Source organism: Schistocerca gregaria, chromosome 1, assembly GCF_023897955.1.
Source record: "Schistocerca gregaria isolate iqSchGreg1 chromosome 1, iqSchGreg1.2, whole genome shotgun sequence".
Lineage (NCBI taxonomy): Eukaryota > Metazoa > Arthropoda > Insecta > Orthoptera > Acrididae > Schistocerca > Schistocerca gregaria.
In genome coordinates, this window is record NC_064920.1 from 1,010,569,376 (window position 1) to 1,010,582,991 (window position 13,616).

The 13,616-nt window shown below is 41.2% G+C and overlaps 1 protein-coding gene across 6 annotated transcripts in view; it reads right to left on the reverse strand.

The window, feature by feature from the left end:
* The window catches only part of LOC126278688 (mitogen-activated protein kinase kinase kinase 15), a 281,737-nt gene that overhangs the window by 75,213 nt on the left and 192,908 nt on the right, over positions 1–13,616 (reverse strand). For all 6 annotated transcript variants that reach the window (XM_049978983.1, XM_049978969.1, XM_049978952.1 and 3 more), the window contains one exon: positions 10,847–10,987. In XM_049978983.1, coding sequence (XP_049834940.1) covers positions 10,847–10,987 — 141 coding nt within the window. The remainder of the gene's footprint in view (positions 1–10,846; positions 10,988–13,616) is intronic.

Below are 13,616 nucleotides of genomic sequence, written 5' to 3' on the forward strand. Positions count from 1 at the left end.
CAGATGCGCAAAACTATAGACCTATATCTCTGACGTCGATCTGTTGTAGAAATTTTAGAACATGTTTTTTGCTTGAGTATCATGTCGTTTTTGGAAACCCAGAATCTACTCTGTAGGAATCACCATGGGTTCCGGAAACAGCGATCTTGTGAGACCCAACTCGCTTTATTTGTTCATGAGACCCAGAAAATATTAGATACAGCTTCCCAGGTAGATGCTATTTTCCTTGACTTCCGGAAGGCGTTCGATACAGTTCCGCACTGTCGCCTGATAAACAAAGTAAAAGCCTACGGAATATCAGACCAGCTGTGTGGCTGGATTGAAGAGTTTTTAGCAAACAGAACACAGCATGTTGTTATCAATAGAGAGATGTCTACAGACATTAATGTAACCTCTGGCGTGCCACAGGGGAGTGTTATGGAACCATTGCTTTTCACAATATATATAAATGACCTAGTAGATAGTGTCGGAAGTTCCATGCGAGTTTTTGCGGATGATGCTGTAGTATATAGAGAAGTTGCAGCATTAGAAAATTGCAGCGAAATGAAGGAAGATCTGCAGCGGATAGGCATTTGGTGCAAGGAGTGGCAATTGACCCTTAACATAGACAAATGTAATGCATTGCGAATACATAGAAGGAAGGATCCTTTACTGTATGATTATATGATAGCGGAACAAACACTGGTAGCAGTTACTTCTGTAAAATATCTGGGAGTATGCATGAGGAACGATTAGAAGTGGAATGATCATATAAAATTAATTGTTGGTAAGGCGGGTATCAGGTTGAGATTCATTGGGAGAGTCCTTAGAAAATGTAGTCCATCAACAAAGGAGGTGGCTTACAAAACACTCATTCGACCTATACTTGAGTATTGCTCATCAGTGTGGGATCCGTACCAGATCGGGTTGACAGAGGAGATAGAGAAGATCCAAAGAAGAGCAGTGCGTTTCGTCACAGGGTTATTTGGTAAGCGTGATTGTGTTACGGAAATGTTTAGCAAACTCAAGTGGCAGACTCTGCAAGAGAGGCGCTCTGCATCGCGGTTTAGCTTGGTGTCCACGTTTCGAGAGGGTGCGTTTCTGGATGAGGTATTGAATATATTGCTTCCCCCTACTTATACCTCCCGAGGAGATCACGAATCTAAAATCAGAGAGATTAGAGCGGGCACGGAGGCTTTCAGACAGTCGTTCTTCCCGCGAACCATACGCGACTGGAACAGGAAAGGGAGGTAATGACAGTGGCACATAAAGTGTCCTCCGCCACACCCCGTTGGGTGGCTTGCAGAGTATAAACGTAAATGTAGATGTAGGTGTAGAGTGCAAGGGGACACTGCAATGCTAAAAGCAACCATAATTACTCTTTGTGGGACTGAAGGCTGCGAATGTTCCATTGGAGGTGAGTCATGATGATGAAGAGATATAGCGGTGTCACCTTGGCATCTGCCGAGTGACAGCTGGGGAAGAGGAGCTACTACAGGACACAAAAGCACGAGGGTCCTGCTCCATGTGGTCCACAGAAGCATCAGCTTTGTTGTGTGATCGATCTGTGGAGCCCAACACTGAAAAATGGTTGTTGGCGTGCACTGGCAACACGGAGGCTGGCCAGTCTTAGGTACCACGTGGCGAAACCATCAAAGAGGATCTGTGAGGTGGTGAAGGAGAAGACTGTTTGCCTTTGGTGGACTTCTTTGAGCCTTTCCAGATGAAGACACTGGTGCTGTTTGGATGGAAGGATGGAGGAAGTCTTCACAGAGTATTCCTTCTGTCCTTTCCGGCCTACTGGTTGTGTAGCAGGTGGCTTCACCCCTTGAGGCAAGAGTTTGACGGCTTGTTGCACAATTGGACGGAGGGGGGGGGGGGGGGGGCGAAGCTACCATGACAATGGGCGATTTCACATCCTCAGAGCTGAATTGGAGGTCGCATGTCTATGTGGCCATATCCTTCATGGAGTGAGAGGTAACAAGAACAGAACTATAGGTACCAGACGGGAGAACGCAGGGTTTGCAACCAGCCAGTAACTTCCGAGCAACTGCATAAGTCACATTTTCCTTTACCTGGTCTCTTGAACAACTCACTCATCAAGATGCACTGGACAATCCGAAGAGAAGAAGGCACGGCTGCCATTGCAGTTGATACAGTGGGGAGAAGGAGATGGACAATTGCCCTTGTGCGCTTCCTTACCACAGGTGACATGTGGCTGGGTGTCGACAAGATGTTCTACTGTGGTTCAAATGAAGACACTGGTAGCAGTGCGTCGGGTTTGGAATGTACAGTCGGATGGTGATAATTTCATAGCCTGCTTTGAGCTTGGACGGAAGCACCACTCTATCAGAGGTGAGAAAGAGAGTGCGGGTGGGCACTAAGGAGGACGCTACCTTTTTCATTACACTATGGACAGCAATGACACCCTGATCAGAAAGGTAAGACTGGATTTCAGACACTGTTAGACCGTCAAACAGCCTGGTGTAAATTACTCCATGGGAAGAATTCAAAGTTCTATGTGCCTCGACACGAACAGGGTAACCATGGAGAAGTGAGGCAGCAAGCAGTTGTTGTGGTTGAGAATCAGAAGTGGTCTCCAAAATTAAAGTGCCATTCTGTAAACGAGAGCAAGATTTCACAGGGCCAGCAATTGCATCAACACCTTTTTTGAAGAATAAATGGATCTACTGAGGCAAAGGACTGACCGTCTTTAGTATGCGAGACCACGAGGAACCGTGGGGCAGTGAAAAATGTCTTTGAATCAGTAGCCACATTATGTTTACATTTTGTAGATGTTGAGTGGGAAGAGGACTGATTCATTAAAAGGAAATCCCCCACGATTGCCAGCGTCTCCAATGGCGCACTCCTTCCAACTGGGGGGCCCCTTCACAAGGGGGCGCACCCGCCTTAGTTAATTGTTCACACCTCATGTCACACCTGACAGAGAGACCAATCGGCAATTTGGGAAGGTTACAACTCAGGCAGTCACCCCTCCCTAGGCCTCACCTGTACCAGGGGGTACGTGCAAACCCTACCTGTTGACCCTGGGCTGGCAATTATGCGTTACTCAGTCACCTGTTATGTGTCGAGCGTGGGCCGGCCTTCAGGTGTGCACAGGAAGGAAGATGAAAAAAGAAGATTCTCAAACACCAAAGTGGAGGAACAAGAGGAAAAGGGAAACTAAGAAAGGAAAAGAGAGCGAAAAACAAAGGTGAGACTGTTCACTAGTCAGTGACAGAATGCAGAACATTCCCAATAATACACCAGACATGTTCCCCAAGGGAGAGGAATGAATAGCAAGAGGTTAGACATGCAGCACAGAAGGGAAAAAATGCTGCCAGATGCTGGGGCCCCATGATAGCCAAGCACGAACCCACCAAAGGGTTGCGAGCCCCCTGGAATTACATTACTCCTGATATACAGTATAACAAGAAATTGTCACATTGGTAATTTTAACCTTGTCATCCACCACCTACTGAGATTCCCTAATTTCAATATTTACAATATCCTTGGAATCTTTCACAGTGGCATGCCTGAATAAACTCTTCTAAGCTTACAGGGCACATTATTTCAAACAACACAGTTGGAGCTTTAGACAGCTATCTGCACCATTGTTGTCAAGAGTTAAAAACAACTAACTGCTGGGGCTGGCATGGTGTTCCAATTATATGGGCACAATTTCAGCATCTAGAACCAATCAGAGGGGGCTCCATCAGGGTTTCGACTCCCTCTCACATTGTGCCCTGAAATGAGGAATATTATACTCACTATCTTCCACTCCCATTCCACAGTGGTATTTCACTGTCCACTGAATCTATGCAATATTTTTGTCCATACTTCCTCCAACCCTGCTCTTAATCCCTTCCCTCCTGGTTGATATCCCTGCAACGGATCTAGATGTAAGACCTTCACCCCCTACTACCTACTCCGATCCTGTCACGGACTTTTCCCATCCCATCAAAGGCAGGGCTAACTGTGAAAGCAGCCACGTGATCTACAAAATAAGTTGAAACTAATATGCAGCTTTCTATGTGGACATGACAACTAACAAGCTGTCTGTCCAGATGAAAGGCTACCTCTAAACTGTAGCCAAGAAACTGCTGGAACACTCACTTGCTGAACACGCTGCCCAACACGATGTGCTTCATTTCAATGACTGCTTTGCAGCCTGTGCCATTTGTATTCTCCCTAACAATACTAACTTTTCTCAACTGTACTGGTGGAACTCTCTCCACAACATATATTTCCCATAATACGCCTGGCTTCAACATTCGGTAGTCTGTGTCCTCCATCTACCTATACCCTACCGTTCCCACTCCAGCAATAGGCATGCCTTTTATTCCACCAATGCACCCACTGGTCTCTTACCCTTCTCTACCTCTCTCCACTTTCCTTTCCCTTTCCCACTCACCCCATCTCCCCCTGCCCCCTCCTCCAATTAGCAAAGCTACCAGACTCTGCATCTATCAGCCCTATCCTGACATTACCACGTCCCTGCAGGCACTCACAAGCAGCACACCTTTCCCCTACATTGCTATCCCTCCCCTTCCCACTTCATGACACTCCTTACCCCTAGGGCACAGTGGCCGGAGATAGGGGCCATATGTGTGTGAATTGTGCTTGTGTGAACATATGTATGTGTTCTCTATTTCCAAAGAAGGCTCTTCAGCCAAAAACTTAAATGTTTGACAGTCCTTTTGTTGTGGCTGCGACTCATTGTCTCCTCCATGTGGTGAGTAGCAATCCATCCTTTACATTATACTGTTGTTATTCCATCATGGACTCTGCATCAAACTTTGTATTAAGCTGGTTTACAGTTCCTTCATTCATTCCTTAAACTGTTTATCAATGGAGGCATTTAGCAATTAACAATGGCTATTAGGAACTCTTAGAATTACCGGTACATATGTTTCAAAGTCCTTGAGTTTGTTTTTGGTATAATTAGTTCAATAGGAAGTAAACTAATCTAACAGTAGCTTAGTAGGTATTTTCAAGTTTCCTGCAATACTTTTAACAAATCTGTTTATCATCATTGTTACTCCTCAATTCAACCAGCCTTTTCCCCTGATAGCTGCATAAACTGTTTCCCCACAGTTTCTTTCCAAGTTACATCTTTGTGTTGTCTGTCTATGAAAAATTGACCACAGCAATAATCTCGGTGAATTAGTACAATAACACAAAACAACCATGTAAAAAGGTCTTTTAGCAGTCTGTAGCTTTAAAAAAGACTGTGTCCACTTGTACTCTAAATCATGATTTGACTTCTATATTTTTCTGTCTGTGGTAGTGCAAGATATTCTACCTTTATTATACAATGGAAAATCCACGATGGGATGTAACAATATTATGAAAAGGATAGTTGCTACTCACCATACAGCAGAGATGTTGAGTCGCAGATAGACACAACAAAATAAGCTTTCAGCCAACAAGCCCTTCGTCAAAAATAGACACACACAAACACACACACACACACACACACACACACACACACAAGATCATAGTCTCCAACAGCTACAGCCTGGGACTGAGGTCGTGTGTGTGTGTGTGTGTGTGTGTGTGTGTGTGTTTGCGCGCGCGCACGCGCACTGTTGCAACATCTTTGTGAGTTTTTTGGTTTGTAAGAGCCGGGTGTACCTGCGGTGCTCTGAGCATCTTTCATGGACTTAATGCGTCATCTGTTTGATGTATGGAAGGCCATACTCATAGGGGATCTTGTACACACCAGGTTTCTAAAGCACTTAATCATCTTTAATAGAACCCAAGAGTGGTGCTGTCTTTGGTGGAGGGCAAAAAAATCACTTTCACTTTGTGTTTACAAGGATCCATTCTATTTTTGATGACAGGCTTCCCATGTACAGCAGAAAAGCCATGGATTTAAAACTTTCCATGTCTTATTCTGTATTCCTTATACCCACTGTTGGGTTCATTTGTAGTGCCTTAGCATATCTGCTGTGGAGAGTACCTGTTGGCTTCAAAATCTCTTCTCAAGTGTAGAAGCTCATCCTCCGAACTGCTCTCGTTAGAAATGAAGTGTGTTCTGTGTACCAGAGCTCTGAGTACACTCATCGTGTTGGAAGGATGGTAGCACATATTTGCACGTAAATCCATATGGGTTAGTTTTCAGTATACAGCATGTCCCACAGTGCCATCATCTTTGTGTCGTACCAAAACATCCAGAAATGGAAGACACCACCTTTTCAATTTCCATTGTGAACTGAACTGTCTGCGGATGGAACTCAGATGATTTAAAAATTCTTTTAATTTGTTTTTCACCATGGGCCCACACTACAAACATGTCATCAACACACCTCCACAACACCATGGACTTCAAGTTAGTTGATTCCAGCACCTTCACCTCACAGTCCCCCATAAAAAAGTTGGCCACCAAGGGTGACAAAGGACTACCCATGGCGACAACGTCAGCCTGTTCATAAAATTCGGTACTGAATAAAAAATATGTAAAGATCACAACACATTCAAATGAAGCTGAGTAAGTGTCATGTGACTAGGGCCTAGGGCCTCCCACCAGGAAGACCATTTGCCGAGTGGCAAGTCTTTCGATTTGACGCCACTTCAGCGACTTGCACGTCGATGGGGATGAAATGATGATGATTAGGACAACACAGTACCCAGTCCCTGAGCGGAGAAAAACTCCAACCCTGCCGGGAATCGAACCTGGGCCCTTAGGATTGACATTCTGTCGCGCTGCCCACTCAGCTACCGGGGGCGGACAAATGAAGCTGAAATCTCTTTATCGAACATTTTCCAATGGGAAACAATGATTCTGAAAGAGGAACCTTTGTGAATAACAACACTACATCGAAACTGGCTGACATATCAGAACTGTTCAGTTTGACTGAATTTAATTTGCCAATGAAGCTGCACAGGGTTACATATGTGATGAGTGCATTGTAGGATGGAGAGCCAATGTCACTCGCTATTGGTCAAAGAGGAACATCATTCTTATGGATCTTTGGAAGTCTATAAACCCTTGGAGTAAACACACCACTTGGTTTCAATCATCGCACAATTTCTGGTGGAAAGGTGGAGGCATTCAGAAGTGAAGCAGCCTTCCTTACCAACTTGTTGGCGGGATCTTTACTGATCTTCTGGTATGTCCTGTCACTCGATAAACCATTCATTTTATCATGATAGTCGTCACGAGACATTAATACAGTGGCATTACCTTCACCAGCTGGAAGAACCACCGTCTCAGTATCCCGGCAAAGCTTACATAGTGCGACCCTCACTGCCACAGATATGTTACTCCTTTGCGGGTGAGGCTTCACAATTGCTCAACAAGTTTTGGGTGCTATTTCTTCTGCAGTACCATATATTGAAAACCAACCCGTATGGATTTATGTGCAAATAGCTGCTACCATCCTTCAGACACAATGAACACACTGAGAGCTCTGGTACGCAGAACACACTTCACTGCTAATGAGAGCAGTTTGGAGGATGAGCTTCTACACGTGTGAAGAGTTTTTGAAGCCAACGCGTACTCTCCACAGCAGATACATTAGGGCACTACAAATGAAATCAACAGTGGGTATAAGGAATTGAGAAGAGGACACAGAAAGTTTTCAATTCATGGCTTTTCTGCCATACATGGGAAGCCTGCCACCAAAAATAGGGTGGATCCTAGTAAACACAAAGTGAAAGTGATTTTTTGCCCTCCACCAAAGACAGCACCACTCTTGGGTTCCATTAGAGATGATTTAGTGCTTCAGAAACCTGGTGTGTACAAGATCCTCTCTGAGTGTGGCCTTTCATACATCAAATACACGACACATACAATCCATGAAAGATGCTCAGAGCACCGCAGGTACACCTGGCTCTTACAACCCATTAAGTCTATGGTGGCAGAGCACTGTATTGACACTGGGTACTCTACGGTGAATGAGAACATCAAAATTTTAGCCTCAATTTCATCTTTCTGGGCCCAGTATTGAAAGAAGCAATTGAAATTCAGTTGGCAGCGAATTTAATTAATAGAGATAGTGGCTTCAACTTCAACAAAGCATGGAATCCAGAACTTTCTATAATAAACTCGCAAAGATGTTGCGGCTGTGCAGCTCGCAGTATACATTGATATAACCGTGTGCATCGATCGTGCAGCCTCAGATTTAATTCCATGCATGTGTTAAACCTCTTTGCACCCGATCAACATCTCTGGCACTTTGTGTATCTGTGGCCACATGTGACTAATGCAGTCAATGTGTTTAAATGGACAGCGCAAGTGCTGGAGAATCAGTCTCCTCGGCTCACTCTGAAGATGACTGGGCAGTATACAGCCGAAATATTAGAAGTAGAAGTGAAATTTATTTGGCTGCACACCTGAAATTTTATGTAACAGTCAAAACTATTGTTTTGAAGCTGTGGTAGGACAAAGTGTTGCTGGTAACAGGAAGAAAAATCGAAGAGAAATTGAAAAGTGGTATGCTACCCAAGCTCAGAGGAGTCGAATAATAGCAAGCAAGACATGTTGAAATGTAAGCATAAATAAACTGAGAAAGATTTATTTTTGTGGCATGAACTTTTAAGACGAAAAGGTTTGCCCATTACTGGGTCAATATTGCAGAAAAAAGCATTGCAATCTTAGTGGAAAATAGAAAGAGAAGATTCAGAATATAGTGCCAGTGATGCATGATTCAGTATTTGCCAGATTACCATAAGTGAAGAGGCTTTACCCACTGACAAAGAGGCTGTGGCACTGTTTAAAGACTATCTTTTATGAAGATAATTGACAAGGAAGGAATTTCAGGCTAACAATTGTACGACTGTGATGAGAGTGGTTTTAATTAGAAGATGCTCCCTACATAAACACTTGCTTTAAAAAAGGATTCTGCAGTATCCAGGTACAAGAAAAGTAAGGCACCCTACTGGCTTGCAGTAATCCAAGTGACAACCAAGATTAGGCTTACATCAATAGTGAAACTGTAGAAATCCAGAGATGGAGACATCAAAGCATTATTTCCACCACAAAATGTACTGCTCTTTGTCAGTCAGTGCACCACGATAGCTGTGAAATCCTAAAGAAGTAGTATCACCACCATCATCTTATGTTATTGACATCAGCAATTGATGATAATGAAGACTGTGTAACAGTGTTGAAGAGGATTGACTCGCTAGATACCATAAGGTGGCTGGCTGAAGCGTGGGAAGAGATTCCAAACATAAGACTTATAAGGTCTTGGAAAATTTCTTTTAGATCATGAAGGTGGATATTTTAACTCTGAATCCATGTGTGAAACCAAAGTAAAAAATTGAAATGATGATATCATTTTGTTGCTCAAAAATGTACTGTACTGACAGGGTGTCAATGCAGAGGACATCACAGAATGGATGGCAATTGATGAAGTTGATGAACTAACTGACAATAATATTGCGGACCTGGTAACTCAGGAAGAAGTAACACAAGAGGAGGAGGCAAACCTGGATGACAGTAGAAATCTCGTCACGCATTCAGAAGGATTCACGAGAGCTGAGGCAGTACCGCAGTATATTAATGAGCAGGAGGAAGGAAAACCAGCTGATATCGTCTGTTTGCGTAAGTGGAGGGATATTGCAGCATGAAAGAGAACTAAAAGAGGGAAACAGTCATCATCAAAGACATTTTTTAAAACCTCAAACTTGTAAGATTCATCTTTTTTTAGGTCTGGCTTTTCACACATGTAATCATACATTCATACTTTACAATGCAAATCATTTTATGTTTCATGTAATAATCTTTGGAGGGTACAATGTGTACATAACAAACACCCATAATTAGCATGTATCATGTAAAACATTATAACATGTTAAGAAAGTCAGCTTTTGGTATACAATAATGTGTTTTGAATAGTATGGCTGGGGTCAGGATAGAGAATTTGTAGAACTCCAGCCAGTCTGGCTTTTTTTATATCTGACTTGACCTTCTGTCAATTAGGTCAGATAGTCGAGAGAGTGGTGTTATTTGATTCTTGTGTTGGCTGTTTAATGATTTTGGACTTCTGATACCTTCTGTTTGATTTTCCATTTAGGAGTTGGTGGCTAGCTAGGTTGAATGTTGTTACTTTTGGCAGTTTTTTCACTACCATAGGATCATAGTTGAGCTTTTTGACTAAATTATGGCCACTTTTGGTATTCTGGGTCATGTCCATTCCCTCCGGGGTTTCTGGGCCATGTCCGTACCTTCCACGATTTCAATTCACTTCCCTTCTTGTCACACTCAGTACTTCCATTAGTGCAGTTCTGCACAATATAGTCTATTCTCAAAAGAGTCCTGCTTGCAAAGAAGGAGCCTCAGGGACAAGGAAGAAATCTTCATGTATGCACTCTTCAAAGAGAGAATGTGGGCGCCCTGGAAACATTGCATTAAAAACCAATGCTCGACACTTCCACAACTAGAAATCAAAGTGAAACGAGAAATGGCACCAACAACAGCTAATGTTAACCATTGCAAGTATTTTATGATCATGATTAACTTTCTTTTTTGATAGCAGAATGATAGTGCAACAAAGGAATACCCTAAAATAGTGACAGTTGAAGATAATTAAGAAAAAATATTAAAGTGATCAGAATAGCTTTTGTCTGACAGCCAGGGCAAAGAAATGAGTTTAAAAATACAGTGTTTGCATGAGAGGAGACTACGAGAGCATAAATATTAATTCATTCAGCATTAAAAATTAACAATCAAACTGAACAACACACATTTCACCTGTTGCCCAAGACAAGACGATACAATACATTTTGTGCAATAAGGACAACATACATAAGCTATTACTGGAAAATACACAACATAAACACAAAAATAGGCAAGAAAATAGGAAACATGTATGCCAAGCACTTGGCATGCAAAGACTGCATAAGACTTTAAACTTACCCGTCTTCAGGTGATATCTGACCATGAGTGCTGTTATGACCACTTGCACTTTTATCAATTTTAACTGTTACTCTGTCTGCTGGTACTGAAATGCTCCGACTGAACTCTTGAGGAGTACTAAGTCGAGAGCTCTTCTTTTTACTGAAAAAGATTATAGCTGTCATAATTTGATAAAACCATGATTTAATTGACAAGCTTTTTTTGTACGTGAAAAACACACACACGATGCTCACAGTATATGCTCATTATAGTAAAGCCAAAAATTGGCAACTAGATCTCTTATTTTGCATAATGTGTTTATAACTGTAAGGGTTTCTCAGTTAGCTGACCGGAGTGGCCGAGCGGTTCTAGGCGCTACAGTCTGGAACCGGGCGACCGCTACGGTCGCAGGTTCGAATCCTGCCTCGGGCATGGATGTGTGTGATGTCCTTAGGTTAGTTAGGTTTAAGTGGTTCTAAGTTGTAGGGGACTGATGACCTCAGAAGTTAATTCCCATAGTGCTCAGAGCCATTTGAACCATTTTCTCAGTTATCATAATTTTAATTGAAGTATATACTCTCTATTTAAAATATTTTGTTTCTTGGTCCAAAACTAAAACATGGACATGAGTACTTTATTTCTCCCAAACCATCTTCTATCTGTTGAAACTAGCTGCTGCCAATTTCGATTGTACATAATTTTAGAATGAAAATTTTTTCAAGTAAACTACAGCAGCACCAGGATTTTTGGATGAGAGAACATGCATTAAATTCATTAAAAGACAATTTTCTTAAGTAAATTTTACCAAGTGAAATTTTTATGGCAAGCAAATATTTCAAATAGTTATGTGTAGTGCAGTTAAGTTCATACCATGTTTCATAGTTCACTTGCAAATTTGAAAAGTCATATCGATTTACAGGCTGTATACAGCTGATCTGTTTATGGATGACACCACATGCTGGCCATTCACAGACCACTAAATAACATAATGGCTTAAAGTTAATAATTATTTAAATAAAAATAAATCTTTATAACACGCTTTTAAATCGCATTAAAAGAGAGAAAATAATTTCTCCTAGCCGCATACAGATTCTCAACACCACACGTATAGTTCTGAAAATTTGTGATTTGAATTTTTGACAGCTATGAAAATATTTATAAGATTTATAATGTAAAATGCGGGACACATATGATGGATAATTAATGCAGGAATAGTTCACCTTCTTACTATTATCCATTTCATCCACCCCACACCTGTCATTAAAAAATCTTAGAAGATTTTTCGTAACTATTAAAAATTCAAAAGCACAGATTTTCAGACCTATCTGTATGGGATTGGGAGACATTATTATATATTTTTTAGCCCAATTTAAAAATTCAATATATTAAAAACAAATTTTGTAAATAATTATTTTCTTCTTTATAGTTTTCTATGTGTGAAATTTCTCAATGGATCGGTGTGTAATGAGAACAATATGAAAGCACAGTGAATACACAACTGAAGGCAGAGCTGCAGTGCATCTAGGTTTATAGTGCAACTGTGAGCAACCGAGACATCAACAGTTACCAACCCTATTCACCCCTGCCTCCACCATTGTGGGAGCTAAGTGGACCAGACAGATGAGAAAGCGAATTAACATTGCACTGTCATTCAGTTCTGAGCTGTGTTTAAAAATTCAAGTCTCTAGCTCATGAAGAATTACTTTAAAATCCACTGCAAAATCTGCACCCAAAAGACAGACAAAAAAGCAACATAACAAAAATGAGTTAATAAAGATGAACACATTAGTTGTCCATAGCAGACACATTAGCGAAAATTACTTAAATTTAGCAACAATAAACACCTCAGTATTCTACACCATGCTCACTGCTGCACTCTACTTAAGAATTTGTCTATAAAATAGAAAAAAAATTCTGTTCAGATTTAAAAAATGTTGTTTTATTAGTTAGATTTTTTATGTTAGACGGGCAACTGAACAAAGGCATTTGTGGCCACAAACTGCAAAATTGCATACCTTTCGTATACACTGACATTTATCATTGTAAGTAATAAAGGTAATTTTTTTCTTCCAGTGTTATATCTTCTTTCAGTATTACATCTGTGGATATTGCTGTTATCTAAATAATAAGTTCTTTTAATAATGAGAATAACTTTAAAATGCAATTGGAATTCAGAACTCCAATACTAGACACAAAAATAATATCCATATGACCATGCATGCCCATCTACGGGTTCAGAAAGGAGTTTTGTATTCTGATTAAAATGTCTTTAACAGCTTACCAGCAAACAACATACAAGAAACTTCCTGGCACGTTGAAACTTTTACTGGCAAATATCAGGCAAGAAACTTCCTGGCAGATTAAAACTGTGTGCTGGACTTAAACTTGAACTCGAGACCTTTACCTTTCTTGGGCAAGTGCTGTGTTGACTGAGCAACCAAAGCACGACTCACTATCTGCCCTCAAAGCTTTACCTCCAACAATACCTAATCTCCAACCTTCCAAAATTCTTAGTTTTAATGTTCCAGGAAGTTACATATCAGCACACACTCTGCTGCACAGTGAAAAATTTATTCTGGATCAACCAAGAAACAAAGTCTCCCATTCTCAAACACAAAATAAAATAAAAACTTACTAGTCACTTTTTCCATGATTTATCAGGTCATTTAAACTAGCGGTGTAAATTCTAGTCAACTCTAATGTGCACATTTAAAGGTTTTTAATTTTTCTAATATACATATACCTGACATTGTTCACAGTTAAGTTATGTAAGGGGCGACCAAACCGTTTC